General features: G+C 40.5%; 1 protein-coding gene across 1 annotated transcript in view; it reads left to right on the top strand.

Annotated features, from left to right (window-relative positions):
• Positions 1 to 16,501, top strand: part of DPYD (dihydropyrimidine dehydrogenase) — a 655,808-nt gene that overhangs the window by 273,313 nt on the left and 365,994 nt on the right. Inside the window, exon 9 of the mRNA XM_075286742.1 lies at positions 14,283 to 14,390. Coding sequence (XP_075142843.1) covers positions 14,283 to 14,390 — 108 coding nt within the window. The remainder of the gene's footprint in view (positions 1 to 14,282; positions 14,391 to 16,501) is intronic.

The raw sequence follows: 16,501 nt of genomic DNA on the forward strand, positions 1-16,501 counted from the left end.
GCGGCTGTGTGCAAATACCCTGGAGAGAATTACTGACTGAGTCATCTATGCCCCTGTGAATGGCACAATTTTCCCTCTATGACATAAAGGCCACTGCTACTGTGTAGCTGATGTTTCTTTTGTGTTTCATGTTGTGAAAAACTCGAATTATGCCTGGCTTAGTCCCAAACTCTGGTCTACGCTTGGCCCACTGTCCAGGAGTGGAGGGGAGCCAATAAAAAATGAGCCAAAGCAAAGATTCAGCCATAGCAATTTTGACAACAGAATAACGCAGCCATGCAAGTGGATCATGCTGAAATGTAATCACACTTGTAATCGCACTTGATTCCCGGGCTTGAATTGGCATCTACCCGTCTTTCTATGCGTTCACTGTAGTTATGCACAAAATAAAAAATGTGATTTGCTTTTCAAGGACTATCTGTCCGCTCGTCGTGGAGCATTTATTATTTTTGCATGTAATAATACAGTATTCACTGACCTGCACGTGCTGATAATTTTGCTGCTTTTTTTGGTAAAATAAGCAGCCATTTTTGTGGCAGATTTTTGATCAAAAGCCAGAAGTGTATTGAAAAGAAATAGGAATAACATGGGAGGCATTAATACTTTTCCTACCGGATCTAAAAATGCATGCAAAGTATGAAAACTGCAATGGAATTTTTCCAAAAATTTGCTGTGCGCAAAACTCCCCCTTTAGAGATGTAGAGTCATAATTAAAGCAAAGTACACGATCTTGGATTTCTAATACGTATCAAAATGGAAGGATTTATGAGCCGCATGTTGGCTCAGTGATGAAGGTTCGAATCCAGCCAAGGGCAATATCTGCAAGGAGTTTGTATGGTCTCCCTGTGATTTTGTGGTCTTCTTCCAGGTATTACGGTTTCCTCCCATGCTCCTAAGATGGTAGGGAATGTAGATTGTGAACCCTACTTGGGATAGTGACCCTTTAAATACAGTACTATTACTGCCTCCATAAGAGGATAATAAGTCCTGAAATCAAAGAGAAAAGTACTGCACAGGTCATAGTCTATAGGGTCTGCAGTATCTGTGACTAACCGATGTTTTAGCAGGTTTGTGAGCCCATATAAGGCTCACAATGTACATTTTTCCTATCAGTATGTCTTTGTATCAGTATCAGAGGAAATCCAAGCAAACATGGGGAGAGCATACAAACTCCTTGCAGATGTTGTTCCTGGCAGGATTTGAACCCAGGACTCTAGCGCTGCAAGGCTAACTACTGAACCACTGTGTTGCCCCCCTGTTTTATCAGTTTGGCTCTCTGTCATTCCAGTCCTGGGACAACAGAGAGCCCGGTGCAGATGTGAAGACTCTTCTGGCCTCAGCTAGCATGATAAATGTTCAAAGTCATTCAGTACAGTTCGTAAGACGGAATAATTATGGCTTGTTTAGAAGGGTTGCTCGCAGAAACTCTACTTTTTTTTAAATAAAAAATACATGGCAACAAGGCAAGCGCAGTCAGCTCTGCCCAGGCCCGATACCTGGCAGAGTGAATTCAGAGCCGGAAGACGCCGCGGGGAAGCTGCACGGAGAAGACTTCTAAAGGTAGGAGAAGAACCAGCGTTGATTGGCCGACTGTATAGCATTCGGCCAATCATTGCTGGTTCTGCATCGAACTTTTACAGTCGAATAGCGAGTGGTACTCGATCGAGTACGAGTATTTCGAATACCATAATATTTGATCGAACACCTACTCAATCGAGTACTACTCACTCATCTCTAACTATGACCAGACTAATATCACTGATGATCACATTACTGATTGTTATATGTAACATTTTTATATGAACCCACTAGATCTACTTTGCCATCCGATACCTGAAAATTCCGCAACAGATTTTTCCTGCCTTCCAGGCGCATTTATCTCACTATTGTAATCACCACACTTGGCATTGCATACGGCTATGCGTATATAGTATATTTGGTAAAATTAATCAACAAAACTGCCTTTTCATACTGGGAGATTTTGCTCCAGTAAATATATTTAGATGTGAAAATTGCAAGGATTTTTATTTGACGCTCTGTCTTTTTCTTCCATCATGGCAGAGTTAATTTACCTTCCCGCTGTGCTGAGCTTTACAGCACAATTCATTATGTAAGATGTTTAGTTGTTTTGTTTTTCTTCTGTATATGTATGCAAACTAGTATTTTAATTACCCCTTTTAATATCCTTTTTTTCTTCCCTTTTTGTTTTCCCATACTATGTGCTGACTGTAATTGCTTATTACCGGTTGTTAAAAATGCTCCCTGATCTGCAGAGCAGGTGCCTTTATTTGCTTTATCTCTTGCCATTACCAGTACTTTTAGGGTTTGCTACTTGCCTCCAATAGAATCTCGTAAGCCCATTAGCCCAATAGCTTGGATGTTCTGTTTCGCTAAGTGCACCCAAAATAGGCTTGGTATTATCTGTAGCATCAGCCCAGGGTAAAAAAAAAATCTGGAATACAGAAGATAAGTGCATACTATGTGTTTGGCAGCAGATAAATCTGGGTTATATAAGACTTACGGAGGGTTCACCGAGAGCTGTCAATCATCCATTAGTTCTATCATTATGGCAACAAGTGAAATTTAATAGCACCCCCTTTTCTATATACTATATACAAGACAATATAAGAGTACCATGTTGAAATAATGTGATTTTGAAAAAAAATTCTGAGATATGTAGCCAGTGGGAAAGCTGCCGGAAAAACAAAACTAGCAGGGCAACCATAGAAATCAATGGACATTCACTGATGTGAATGGATATCCCCCATCCTGAAGAAGGGACTAAGGTCTCATGTAAGGGGTGGGGGGGGGACATGGACTGGAAAATCTAGAATACACAGCAGCCAGATTTCCGGGGCTCAATTCGATCTGAAAGCCAGGACTCCTTAGTGATCCTTAGGAGTCTGCCTAGCACGGAACAATAGAGTCGCAATGAGGCAAGGACTTCTACACAGTCCAGTCCTATTAATGTGACCACTGCCTACTTTTGACATCAACGTTAAATAACCAATCGCAGAAGGCACGTGTCAGCAGCCATCTAGGTGCACTCATTATTGGTGAAGGCACGATGGATCAATACAAGTATGCATCTATCCTTGTGGACTGTATTCACCCCTACATGCAAAATTGCTTTGATGATGGCATCTACCAGCAGGACAATGCAACGTGTCATAAAGCTCGCAGTGTACGTGTGTGGTTCGAGGAGCAGCAGGATGAGTTTACCATACTTCCTTGGCCAGCAAATTCCCCAGACTTGAACCCAATCGAGAATCTGTGGGACCACCTCAATCGGGTTGTTCACGCCATGGATGCTCAAGCGCGTAACCTAGCGCAGCTGGCCACGGCACTGGAGTCGGCATGGCTCAACATCCCAGTGACATCATCACAACATCCCCTCTCTTCCTGCACATCTCCCAGCGGTCCGCTCTGCCAAAGGTGGTTATTCTGGAATTTGACAGGTGGTCACATTAATGTGACTGGACTGTGTATAATTATAGCTCACTGTGACGTAAGCAGCCTTGGTTGTCAGACTCATTGAATCTTGGGCAACATATGTTGTGGATTTTCCAGAATGTATTTGTAAGTGTGTTATGACGGAAATCTACACCAATTCCTGACTAGCGTGTGGGTGCGCCTGGTTTACTAAGAGGCCCGAACCAGTTGACTAGCAGTTGGTAGTTGACCCAGCGCTGTAAACTATTAAGAAGTGGTTACAGCCAAAGATGGAGTCCTGTCCCTCTTTTTCACATATATGTCCTTCATTGTCAGACCTCAACCTACTTAACCACTGGGCTCATAGGCTATGATTTAGCACAATGTCTGCATGAATAAATAAAGCCGCTCCTTTAAAACGTATACCTTGACTTTTCAGAAACAGAAAGCTTAGTGAGGATCACTATAGGAAAAGTCATTATTTCACACTACACATTGGGACCAGATTTGGATGGAAAAACCATCTGGCAGGTTCCCTTTAATTAATACTAGTGGTAGTAGCAGTGCTAAATAAAAAAAATATGTAACATTAAAACAATGAGAATTATTGCTGTATGTACACTGCATATAACTAGAATTAGGAAAAATAAAAAAATCTGAATTTTTGATAATGTGCTCCATTTCTCTCATTCTTTATAATAGCTAGTAAATACAATGCTTTGACTTTCAATTATGCCATAGTCCTTGAATATTGAATAGTGTGTGTTTTATTCAAAAGGTCACATAAGCCAAATGCTGTAGCCAAACGAAAGGCATGAATAGCATTCCAACTTTTTTCAGCTGTGCATTTGGAGAAACATGCAAACATAAGCAGCTGCTGGTGGCGAACAATACATATGAATATATGAAAGTACTGACAGCGCCAAAGCAGTATTAATATCGCATAGATACCAAACTTGGAGCTTAGCATGCTGATAAATCTGTTATTGGGAAACTACTACAGTAATGTAATTGGTTTGGATGTGGTTGCTTCAAAATGGGGTATCCATTTTGGAAAATTGGAACCTACTATACAGCTTTGGGAGAACTGTCTGAATATTCTGTTGTTTCCGTAAACATTGCATAAATGGCTAAGGTCCTATTCACATCTGCGTTCGGGTTTCTATTCCAGGAGTCCGTTCAGGGGCCCCAGAACAGAAGTCTATATGCATTAAAAAGCAGTTACTTAAAGAAGACCTTTCATGATTTGGGGCTCATGCTGAATTCAGCGGATTGTTGGCTTTCACGATCTGTGCCCCAGGTGAAGAGCTATCGGTGCCGGTACCATAGCTCTTCAGAGTCAGAAGGGCGTTACTGACAGTCTGTCAGGAATGCCCTTCTTCACAGCAGATCCTATAGCGCTGTACTGTGAGACCGGGGAGGAATGCCGGCACCGATAGCTCTTCACCCAGGGCACAGGTTGTGAAAGCCGACAGTGAAAGTGGTACCAGCTTTGAAGTGGTATATAAAACCGCCTGTGCCACAACCCATGAAAGGTTCTCTTTAAGGAAACCCATGGACCCCATAGACTCTAATGGGGTCCATGTGGATTCCAATCAGTTTCCAATCAGATTATATCAATGATATGGAAGCATAGGGGCAAATACAGTTCCAATGATATCTTACCCTGGGCCAGTATGTTTTTAGGTACATGACTAATGTGTGGTGGAATTATGGCACCACCTTTGATGGAGGTGTAAAGCAGTATAACAGGGGTCAGTAACCTTTGGCATTGTAGATGTGGCAAAACTTCAACTCCCAACGTGCTTCATTTACTTCCATAGGAGTTTCAAGAACAGAAGAGCAAGTATGAATGCTGGGAGTTATAAGCAACAGTTGGAGTGTCAAAGGTTGCCTATCTCTGAGGTATATCTACTTTGGAAGCATCCAACTTATGGGGGGGGGGGGTTCTTATTATTACTTCCTGAATACGGGGAGTGTACCAGTTAACTGAAGTGATTCCTGATTCAATTGTAACAAGTGGTGACTGCAGAAAAACATACGGCTGAGTGCTCAAAATGTCATATTTGCATTGTTTATCAGTGAATGAACACAGCTGACTTATCATATATTGTAAGTCAGAAATATGTAAAATATCTAATTGATGCAACAGGAAATCAATCGATGCAAGAGCACATTTTGAAACAGATGAAAACTTATATACTTATATACTAAACCCTTTTGCCCCAAATCTAACACAATTGTGTAATAGAGGGCAGCATATGTCAAATAAGTTGCTTCTCACAACGAAATGCAACAACCATTAAAAGTCTTCTCCATGCAGCGTCCCCGCGGTGTCTTCCGGCTCTGAATTCATTCTGCCAGGCATCGGGCCTGGGCAAGCCAACTGTGCATGCCTGCACTACAAGAACATGGCCTCTTACAGTCAAAGGCATGCACAGTCGGCTCTGCCCAGGCCCGATGCCTGGCAGAGTGAATTCTGAGCCTGAAGACGCCGGGGGGAAGCTGCACGGAGAAGACTTCTAAAGGTAGGAGAAGAACCAGCGTTGATTGGCCGACTGTATAGCATTCGGCCAATCAATGCTGGTTCTGCATCGAACTTTTCCATTTGAATAGCGAGTGGTACTCGATCGAGTACGAGTATTTAGAATACCGTAGTATTCGATTGAATACCTACTCGATCGAATACTATTCTCTCATCTCTAGTCTTTGCAATTGTTTTTCTATATCTATTCTAATATTTTTTGTACATATAAATATGAATGTGTTAGCCTGTATACTGGTTGCTATATTACAGACAGACTCATTGTAATTTCTTCTAGGGAAATGCTGGAATATTAATGTGCATCCTCTGTGCTGTTTTGGCAAGTGATTTCATTATGAAGCCAGTTGTACTTACTGCCCTGAGGATCTGAAGATATTTATTAAATGATATTATTTGCTTAGGTCATACACAATGCCAAGGGCATATTACTTGCTGTAATTAACAAGCATTAATTAGGTGGAAACATGATATACCGTTTTTATAAATATTCCTCTAGAATTATGCAGGCAAAGTTTTCTCTGTTCACCTTGGAACCTGCTGTAAATTATTGACACCAAATTTATTTTTTTAATTTTCAATCTGTGAACTAATTAAAGGGATTGTCCATTATAACAGCCCTTTCCAGGAGGAGCTGGTCAAACAAAGAGCTCAGTATATACAGTCCTATGAAAAAGTTTGGGCACCCCTATTAATCTTAATCATTTTTAGTTCTAAATATTTTGGTGTTTGCAGCAGCCATTTCAGTTTGATATATCTAATAACTGACGGACACAGTAATATTTCAGGATTGAAATGAGGTTTATTGTACTAACAGAAAATGCGCAATATGCATTAAACCAAAATTTGACCGGTGCAAAAATATGGGCACCTCAACAGAAAAGTGACATTAATATTTAGTAGATCCTCCTTTTGCAAAGATAACAGCCTCTAGTCGCTTCCTGTAGCTTTTAATCAGTTCCTGGATCCTGGATTCAAGTTCAGTTAAGTTTGATGGTCGCCGAACATGGACAGCCCGCTCTCAAATGATCTGAAAACAAAGATTGTTCAACATAGTTGTTCAGGGGAAGGATACAAAACGTTGTCTCAGAGATTTAACCTGTCAGTTTCCACTGTGAGGAACATAGTAAGGAAATGGAAGACCACAGGGACAGTTCTTGTTAAGCCCAGAAGTGGCAGGCCAAGAAAAATATCAGAAAGGCAGAGAAGAAGAATGGTGAGAACAGTCAAGGACAATCCACAGACTACCTCCAAAGAGCTGCAGCATCATCTTGCTGCAGATGGTGTCACTGTGCATCGGTCAACTATACAGCGCACTTTGCACAAATAGAAGCTGTATGGGAGAGTGATGAGAAAGAAGCCGTTTCTGCACGTACGCCACAAATAGAGTTGCCTGAGGTATGAAAAAGCACATTTGGACAAGGCAGCTTCATTTTGGAAACAAAAATTGAGTTGTTTGGTTATAAAAAAAGGCGTTATGCATGGCGTCCAAAAAGAAACAGCATTCCAAGAAAAACACATGCTACCTACTGTAAAATTTGGTGGAGGTTCCATCATGCTTTGGGGCTGTGTGGCCAATGCCAGCATCGGGAATCTTGTTAAAGTTGAGAGTCGCATGGATTCCACTCAGTATCAGCAGATTCTTGAAAATAATGTTCAAGAATCAGTGACGAAGTTGAAGTTACGCCGGGGATGGATATTTCAGCAAGACAATGATCCAAAACACCGCTCCAAATCCTCAGGCATTCATGCAGAGGAACAATTACAATGTTCTGGAATGGCCATCCCAGTCCCCAGACCTGAATATCATTGAACATCTGTGGGATGATTTGAAGCGGGCTGTCCATGCTCGGCGACCATCTAACTTAACTGAACTTGAATTGTTTGTCCAAAATACCTTTATCCAGGATCCAGGAACTGATTAAAAGCTACAGGAAGCGACTAGAGGCTGTTATCTTTGCAAAAGGAGGATCTACTAAATATTAATGTCACTTTTCTGTTGAGGTGCCCATACTTTTGCACCGGTCAAATTTTGGTTTAATGCATATTGCACATTTTCTGTTAGTACAATAAACCTCATTTCAATCCTGAAATATTACTGTGTCCATCAGTTATTAGATATATCAAACTGAAATGGCTGTTGCAAATACCAAAATATTTAGAACTAAAAATGATTAATAGGGGTGCCCAAACTTTTTCATAGGACTGTAGTACAAAGATTTAGATCCCCTCTTTATTGGCAACTATTCAATCTTGATATTTATATAAAACATACAGATTTTTCTCTCATCTGGTTTACGTTTAACGTTACAAAGTTTGCCAATGTTAAAATATTATCGTTTTGTGCAATTAACAACTATCCAGTTGACAATAATACATCATGGGTAATAAGTAATACATATGAGTGTATCACATCATTTTCACATAAAGAATTAAGTTATACTAAAAAAAATTCACTAAACTAAGAGAAAATTTTGATTCCTTGCTTAGGGTTTTTCTTGCTCTGTCTGAACACTATCCTATTCCCTCACCTCGGTAATTTATTTTCCACCACGCTCATCTCCTTCACCTTGGTGAAAAAAGAAATGACCGGCTCCCATTGATTTCAATGGGAGCTGTTTGAACTCAGCCTAATAGTTAATTTTAGCCTTACCTGTGTGATTAGCAGCCTATATTCCTATCAGATCTAGGGCGTGTTCTTCCTTCTTATTTATTGTTTTCTTACATTCATATTGGTGCTTGGTATTGCCCTGTGCATGCTGGCTATTCTCTTTTGCTGTTTGTAGTTTGTTTTCTTATTCCTGACCTCTGGCTTTACCTTTGACTATTGTCTTGGATTACGATTCTGTACTGTGTTACTCAACTATTACTGACCCCTTGGCTAGTTAACCTCCCTTTTGTTGTTTGTTTTGTCTGAATTCTGTGTCATCATCTATATCTAGGAAGGGTTTTGCCGTCCAGTTGTCTTCTGTCACCTAGGGCAGTGAAGCAAGTAGACAAGAACAGCTTCAGCTTAGGGCTCACTGTCTTGCCATGCCTCTTGGATGCCTATTGTCTTGGATTACGATTCTGTACTGTGTTACTCAATTATTAGTGACCCCTTGGCTAGTTAACCTCCCTTTTGTTGTTGTTTGTCTTGTCTGAATTCTGTGTCATCACCTATATCTAGGAAGGGTTTTGCCGTCCAGTTGTCGTCTGTCACCTAGGGCAGTGAAGCAAGTAGACAAGAACAGGTTCAGCTTAGGGCTCACTGTCTTGCCGTGCCCCTTCCCCCAGGATTCACCACCAGCTACTGGGGAATTGCTCCTTTAGCAATCCCCTTACAGACCTATTATGTTCCAGTTCGTGTGGTTAATGACCACCATAGTTGGACAAGACATTGGCTGTGTGCACTTTCTGAAATCATAGCCTTAAAAGTATGGTTAATTTATTTTTCCATTTATATCCTTGTTGTCAACAGGTTTTCTATTACATTGCAATATTGGATTAAGTTAGTTTCATGAGAAATTGCAGTCCGTAACCTCATTTGAACTAAGCTAAGGGTGGGCACATCTGTATCTAGTCATGATAACCTTTAAAATGGCATAACCAAAGCAGCTATGTTTTGTGAAAGATTATTACCTTGTCTCAAGTTAGTAAGGGATGCATCCCAAGATATGAGGATTACATAAATCTATATTAGAAATATGTAACAAGATATGAGGAATACAATGCATAACAAGATTTCAGTATTAGAATTTTTCACTATCATTCATTTTATGTTCTGAAAAAATTGTGGGTTTTGAGTGCACATCTTGTTCTGCTAAATAGATTTCCTACTTACTCACTGAAACCTACAGATGTATCCATGCTCTTAACTTAGCTCTGATTTGTTTAGGCATATTAACCTGGCAGCACCGTTAGATAGATCGGGCTTACATGAATGTAATGCCTTGTAACAACTTTTCTTTAAGAAATCCATGCCTCCATTGCCTAGAAATTATTTAAAAATATGCAAATGAATAGTCACATTACTATGACTGGACTGTGTATGTGGAAACACCCAGCCAGGTAAGAAAGGACAGATCTGTATATTCTGTACTGTACTGTTCAGTTATGCTATACTTTAATATTTTCATTATGAAATAAGTTTTAGCTATTGTGATTTTGATAATCAATAACCATTTCTTGTGCTCTTTTCACACTATAAACCCATTGGGATATTATTAAACGTCTGCCATTTGGAGTGTACAGTAACAATACAATTAGTATCATTTACTAATTAAACCCGCATGGCATTTCATCTGCTGGTTGCATTTATTATACAGGAACTTACATGCACAAATAAAAGAGAAATTAGAGCCACTATTTGACATTAATATATTAGTAGATAAAAGGCTGAGTCTTCCAGAAAGGAAACAAGTGAGGACGTAAACGTTAGAAGTCCATCCTGAATGCTTCCCCCTCATACAGAGGTTACTGCACTCAGCAGTTTCATTTAACTGTATTGAGTCGGTTTAATGTATTTTATACAGATATTGTAAAGCTTAAAGAAGACTTTTCAACACCTTCAATAAGTCCAGTTCTTTACATCTGATTCTGGCACAGTTGGAATTTTTTCTCTAGCCTTCACCGCTCCCGGGCAAAGCTGTTAGTTTTGGTGCCTGATATACTATGTAGGCTCTGTACTGTCAGGAGGGTGGTGTCAGACAAGGGGTGTGATTCTGAGCTATGATTGGAGCTCTGAATCACGCCCCCTGCCTGACACCACCACTCTGACATTACAGAGCTTAAATAACACATCGGGCACCAAAACCAACTGCGTTTGTTGCTCAGTAATGTTGGAGACTAGAAAAAAATGCCAACTGTGCTGGAATCAGATGAGCGGCACCTATTAAAAGATGATTTTAAGAACTATAATTGGTTGATGTTGTGAATGGTCTTCTTTTTTCTGTAGTGAGTGGAGTGATGGTTTCCATTCAGATAGTGCTGTGCTGCTCCAGCTGTATAAGTTCTAGAATGGTGAGAAACCTATATTAATCTAAAGTATGGTGGCATTGGCCTCTTTCTTTGAAATTTTGAGGTTGGTAAAGAATTAAAGAACAGATATAGAGAACAGTATAGGCTATGGGGGTGGGGCAGAGCATTATGATAAGGGATATGTATTACTTAGAGTAATATATTTTACATTTTATTGTTTAGGTCACTATTACTGTGTAATCTTACATTTGTCTAAGTGCCATAAGTGTTTCACACTGTTACCGGTCATGTATATTATATCGCTATCTTTTTATTAACTTATCTTGACTGTGAACATTTCTGTATCTAATTTTTTTTTAAAGGCTACAATAATATTCAAAAATTCATAAAATTCCAAAAAAAATTTAACCAGTGAGTTGTATATAAGAGTCATAGATAGGCTATTTCCATCTAAGGCAGAGGTTCCCAAACTTTTTTTTTTTTTTTACTGGTTTCGGTGGATGCCCCTGCTGCTACCTTTCTACCATATTCCATAGTTGGATATTTCCATATAATATCCATGCCAACGTAGACCCCCATCGAGTCTCCCGTGGACCCCTGGGGGTCCACCTGGACCACTTTGGGAATCACTGTTCTAAGGTGACAAAAGTTGAGCCTGTATCCTATAATATAATCACACTTGGTAAGGCAGAGTGGCTTGATGGCACTTCACCTTCTCCTTCCTAGAAACAGGCACCCATGGAACATGACCCTACATCCATACCTAGCTATGCCCTTGATCAGGGGTGAACCTACCCCTGTTGCCGCCCGAGGCAAACTACAGAAAGCCCCCCCCTGGGAGGAGGGTTCGGAGCGAAGGGGCATGGCCGAGGTAAGGGGGCGTGGTGGAGCGAATGGGGCGGGGCTTAGCACCGTTCGCAGGCAGAGAGCAGGCATGGAGATGACCTGCTCTCTGCCTGAGCATGAGGGGAGGCTGCTGGAGCAGCGCTGCTCCAGTGGCCTCCCCAAACCACCGCTCGGTGCTAAGCCAGTCCAGGACAGCTTGTCCTGGACTGGCTTAGGTAATCAAAAATGCCGCCCTCCCTGGGGTCCTGACATAGCGCCGCCTGAAGTGCTCGCTTCAGGTCGCCTCATGGGAGGTGCGGCGCTGCCCTTGATTTATGTATATTAGTTACCTAGTTACGTAGTTACATAGTAGATGAGGTTGGAAGGAGACATCAATGCATCAAGTCCAACCTATAACCCTACAATCCCCTACACCCCATGAGGATTATGTGTAGTTGTAGAGATACTAAAGATATGAGGAATACGATGTTGTGACTTTAGTTCCTAAACTATATGTAGTAGCTTTGGGCGTGTAAATTGATTTTAATGAATTTTAACTGACAAACTAAGAAATTTAATTGTCATAATTTGAGAAAATAATAGCAGATATAATAAGTCTATACTACATATGTGGTTTTTAATGTAAAATATATGAAAATTCTAATATATATATATATATATATATATATATATATATATATCTTATATTTCAGTAAATCATTGTGTTATTGGTATATAAAATACAATTCTTTTTATATCATCGTGCAATATCCCTGGAAACATGAATATACTCAGAATTCTATTTTTCCCTGTAACCAGTTTTCGCACTTTATTTTTTTACTCTTTCCCCCTTATGTGATGCTGATTTTCTCATTTATCTACCACTGCGTTACGGATCAATACTGTTCAGTTGCAAACCTGTGTTTATAAAAGGTTTACAAAGCCACATGTCCTATTTTAATGCCTACTTCTGCTTGTTGAATAAAAAAGTAGCCTCTTTGGTTTAGGCAGTCAATGTGGATTTCATATTGATCCTCCGAGGTGCAAGGTGCATGTACGGAGCTAACGCATGGGCCTAAAAATAGGACAGCTCATTAAAATTGATCATTGCACTGTAAGGTCCTAACATGGCGCTCCTTAAATGTATATTTAGCTAACTTTCACATTGTTTACGAGGTTTTAAAAGCTTCCACAATTTCCACCTTTCCCATATATATATAATTTCTGTGTTGTATTTAGAAACATTTTTGATGCATTTATATAATTTTTGTTTTATATATAAAAACATGTTGTATTGTATATAGAAATATTTCTGTGTTGTATTTCTATACATTTTTGTTGTATATATAAACATTAGTCTCTGCCTGCGACTTTTTCTGCGTGTTGTTGCCGTTAATGATCCACCTATATTCAGCGAATTGCTGCCATTGATAGTTCACCTACTCCGGAGTTTCGGCAGTTCTCAAGCTGTCCTGCTGCTGAACTTGTTCCTTACGCCGTGCCTGTGATTGTTCCTGCATCTCAGCAGCTCTCAAAGATGCCATATAATGTGTGTTGTTGGCATCGATGATCCCCCTGAGCTCCGCTTGAGGAGAACTCTGTTGACTTCTGGCTTTCTTCATAGCTCTCGTTGTTTTAGAATTTTGTGACAAATTTGATTTTCTTTTTCCCGGCATGTTTAAAATTGGCAAAATGTCAATTTGGATTAAAGGTGTTTTCCCATCCAGTGTGCCAGCACTACCCAGAGCAGATCAAATAATATGAAAATGCTTGTACACAATGGACACAGGGTTAGCTGTGTGTTTACATAGAGAGATAACCGACCTGGCTGAGATAAGCTGCTGCCAAGAGCAGTGTAATATAATATGTGAACATAAACATTGATTAAACATAATATGTGAACATAAATTCATAACAGTTGTGAAACCATGTCATTTACTGGGATAAAAAGTAGCCTATGTTTTAATTGAGGTTACTATCTAAGTGCCAAATTTCATTCTAATCCATTTGGCTGTTTTTGCGTGATTGAGTAACAAACATCTTATTTATTTATTATTTATGTATTTATTTATTATTTATATTATTTATAATATTATTAATAGGAGGCTTAGTAGGATAGGATATTATTAGTAGGATATAATATTAGTAGGAGGATAGGATAGGAGGAGGAAGGATAGGATAGGATGTTGTGTTGTATAACTAAATATTTCTGTGTTGTATTTATCCACTTTTTGTGTTGTATATATAAACATTTTGTGTAATTCTAATAAACAAGCAACATTTTTGCAAAAAAAAGTTTTTAATATCCTCAAACATATTTTCAAAGGTTGAATTTATCTGCCAAGGGGAAAAGGCGTTTGGCTCAGAGATTTAACAAACACCAAAGATAAAAATCCCAGTGTCACGTCCCGCACCCTCAGGTCTTGCACTTGGCACAACATCAGTTTTGAAGGGAATGTTCCTTTAATCATAACTTGTTTTTTTTTTTTATTTCAAGCAAGTGACTTTTATCCTCTTCTTTTAGGATTGCCTGAGCCAAAAGTTGAAGATGTTTTTCGTGGTCTTAAAATAGAGCAAGGCTTTTATACATCGAAAGACTTTTTACCTCTTGTGTCTAGAGCGAGCAAACAAGGTAAGGAATTGTTTCGGATACAATTTGCAAACAATTACATACTTCATTAAAGGAATCTTAAGGAAGTGAGGGCTCGTTGGTAAATCCACCATTGCTCCTGGTCTCTTTGACTTGTGACTTGAGATTTGTATAAATGGCAGAAGTCAGCGAGACTGGTATAGAACAGATGGGACCACTGGAGAGCTGGCGCTGGAGGATTCACCAGATGAAGAGTGTTTTTTTTTTTTAATCACATCATTTCTTCTTCTAAACCTTTTCAATCCCTTTAGAAACCCTTTGTCCTTTGGGCACATCTTTCGGCACCATAGCAGGAGTATGTGTAAATATTCACATGTTTTCTGTTTTAACCAAACAGGCTTCTTGAGTTACAATTCCTATTTACTGTCATGTCTCTTATATACAGTCTAGAGGTTTTTTTCTTAGTGTTTGCAGCATTAAAAACCAATATTTGCCTACAGACGTACATGTCATGTTCTAGAAACACCACGTGGTGGCATACAGGGGGTATATGGGTTATAAATAATGTGTGCACCACTGTACAAACTGTTGCCAATATATTGCACTATATCTAAGCAACAAGGCATAGATAGGGTACTGTATATGAAAGATGTAAAACTGAGAGAGGTATCTGCTTACAAATTGTATCTGGTAGGGACCTATCTTTTTAAAGAAGACCTTTCATGTCCACGGGCACATGCAGATTTAAATACTGATAGAAAACTGACAGTGCAATGAATTCAGTGCACTGTTGGCTTTCCCAATATATGCCCTTGGGCTGGAGATATCGGTGCCATTACCAATATCTCTTCACTGTCAGAAGGGTGTTCCTGACAGTCTAGCTGGGCTACGAGGAACGCCCCTCCTGACAGTACTGTCCATAGCACTATACTGTCAGATGGGGCGTTCCCTACCGCCCAGCAATGATGCTGAGTGGGGAGGAGCACCCCCCCCTCCTCTTCACTGTACTCATCCATAGAATAGTACTGGGGGGGGGGGGCATTCCTCACTGCTAAGCATCATGTCTGGGAGGTAAGGAACTTCCCCTCTGACAGTACAGCGCTATGGACTCTACTATCTATCAGGAGGGGCACTCCTCACAGCTAAGCTAGACTGTCAGGAACGCCCTTCTAACGGTCAAGAGATATTGGTAACAGCACTGATAGCTCTTGCACCAGGACACATAACAGGAAAGCCGACAGTGTGCTCAATTCAACGCACTGTCAGCTTTCTCGCGGTATATAAAACCACATGTGCCCAAGGACATGAAAGGACCTCTTTAAGTATTTTCAGCAATAAAAAAAACTCATCTGAGCTACACAAAGATCGCTTTCATAAAGTCTAAACATTTTACCTTAGTGGTGCTAAATGGGGTCCCCTTTTTTAATGTGGTTATCCAGACTTAAAAAATAGTTGAAAAATTCAATAAAACGATTCTATCTTGATAAATCCACTTTTGATCCACCACTGGTCCCTGGTCTTTGTTGACTTCTTGGTGGCAATGGTGTGCTGTATATGCATATGCCCACCGCAGTCAATTACTTGCCACATGAGGGGCCTTGGTTGGCTGCAGCATATATATGTATCCAGGGGTGAACCTGGGCTTTCTGCCGCCTGAAGTGGACGTCAGAAAGCCGCCCCCCCCCTCCGAGGAGGGAGCGGAGCTGAGGGCGGGATCACAATAAAGGGGCGGGACCAAGCTGAAAGGGGGCGGGGTCGAGCGGAGCGAGCGGCATTCGCAGGCAGAGAGCAGGCAGGGAGAGGACCTGCCTTCTGCCTAAGTGTGAGGGGAGGCTGCTGGAGCAGTGCTGCGTCCAGCAGGGCTGCCCCAATACACCGCTCGCTTCCTGTGTCGGGCTGCAGACACGGTGATGCTAAGCCAGTCCAGGACAGCTTGTCTTGGACTGGCTTACTTCAGCAAAAATGCCGCCCTCCCGAGGCCCTGGCATAGCGCCGCCTGAAGCGGTCGCTTCAGGTCGCCTCATGGGAGGTGTGGCGCTGTATGTATCCCCAGAATATAACATATGTCTATTTAGTGATACATTCCCTTTAATTACAATAGACCACGTGGTGCGGGATAAACAATACAATTTACAGTTGCTTTTTATTTCCTT

The sequence above is a fragment of the Leptodactylus fuscus genome, chromosome 9 (genome assembly GCF_031893055.1).
Source record: "Leptodactylus fuscus isolate aLepFus1 chromosome 9, aLepFus1.hap2, whole genome shotgun sequence".
NCBI classification, from domain to species: Eukaryota; Metazoa; Chordata; class Amphibia; order Anura; family Leptodactylidae; genus Leptodactylus; species Leptodactylus fuscus.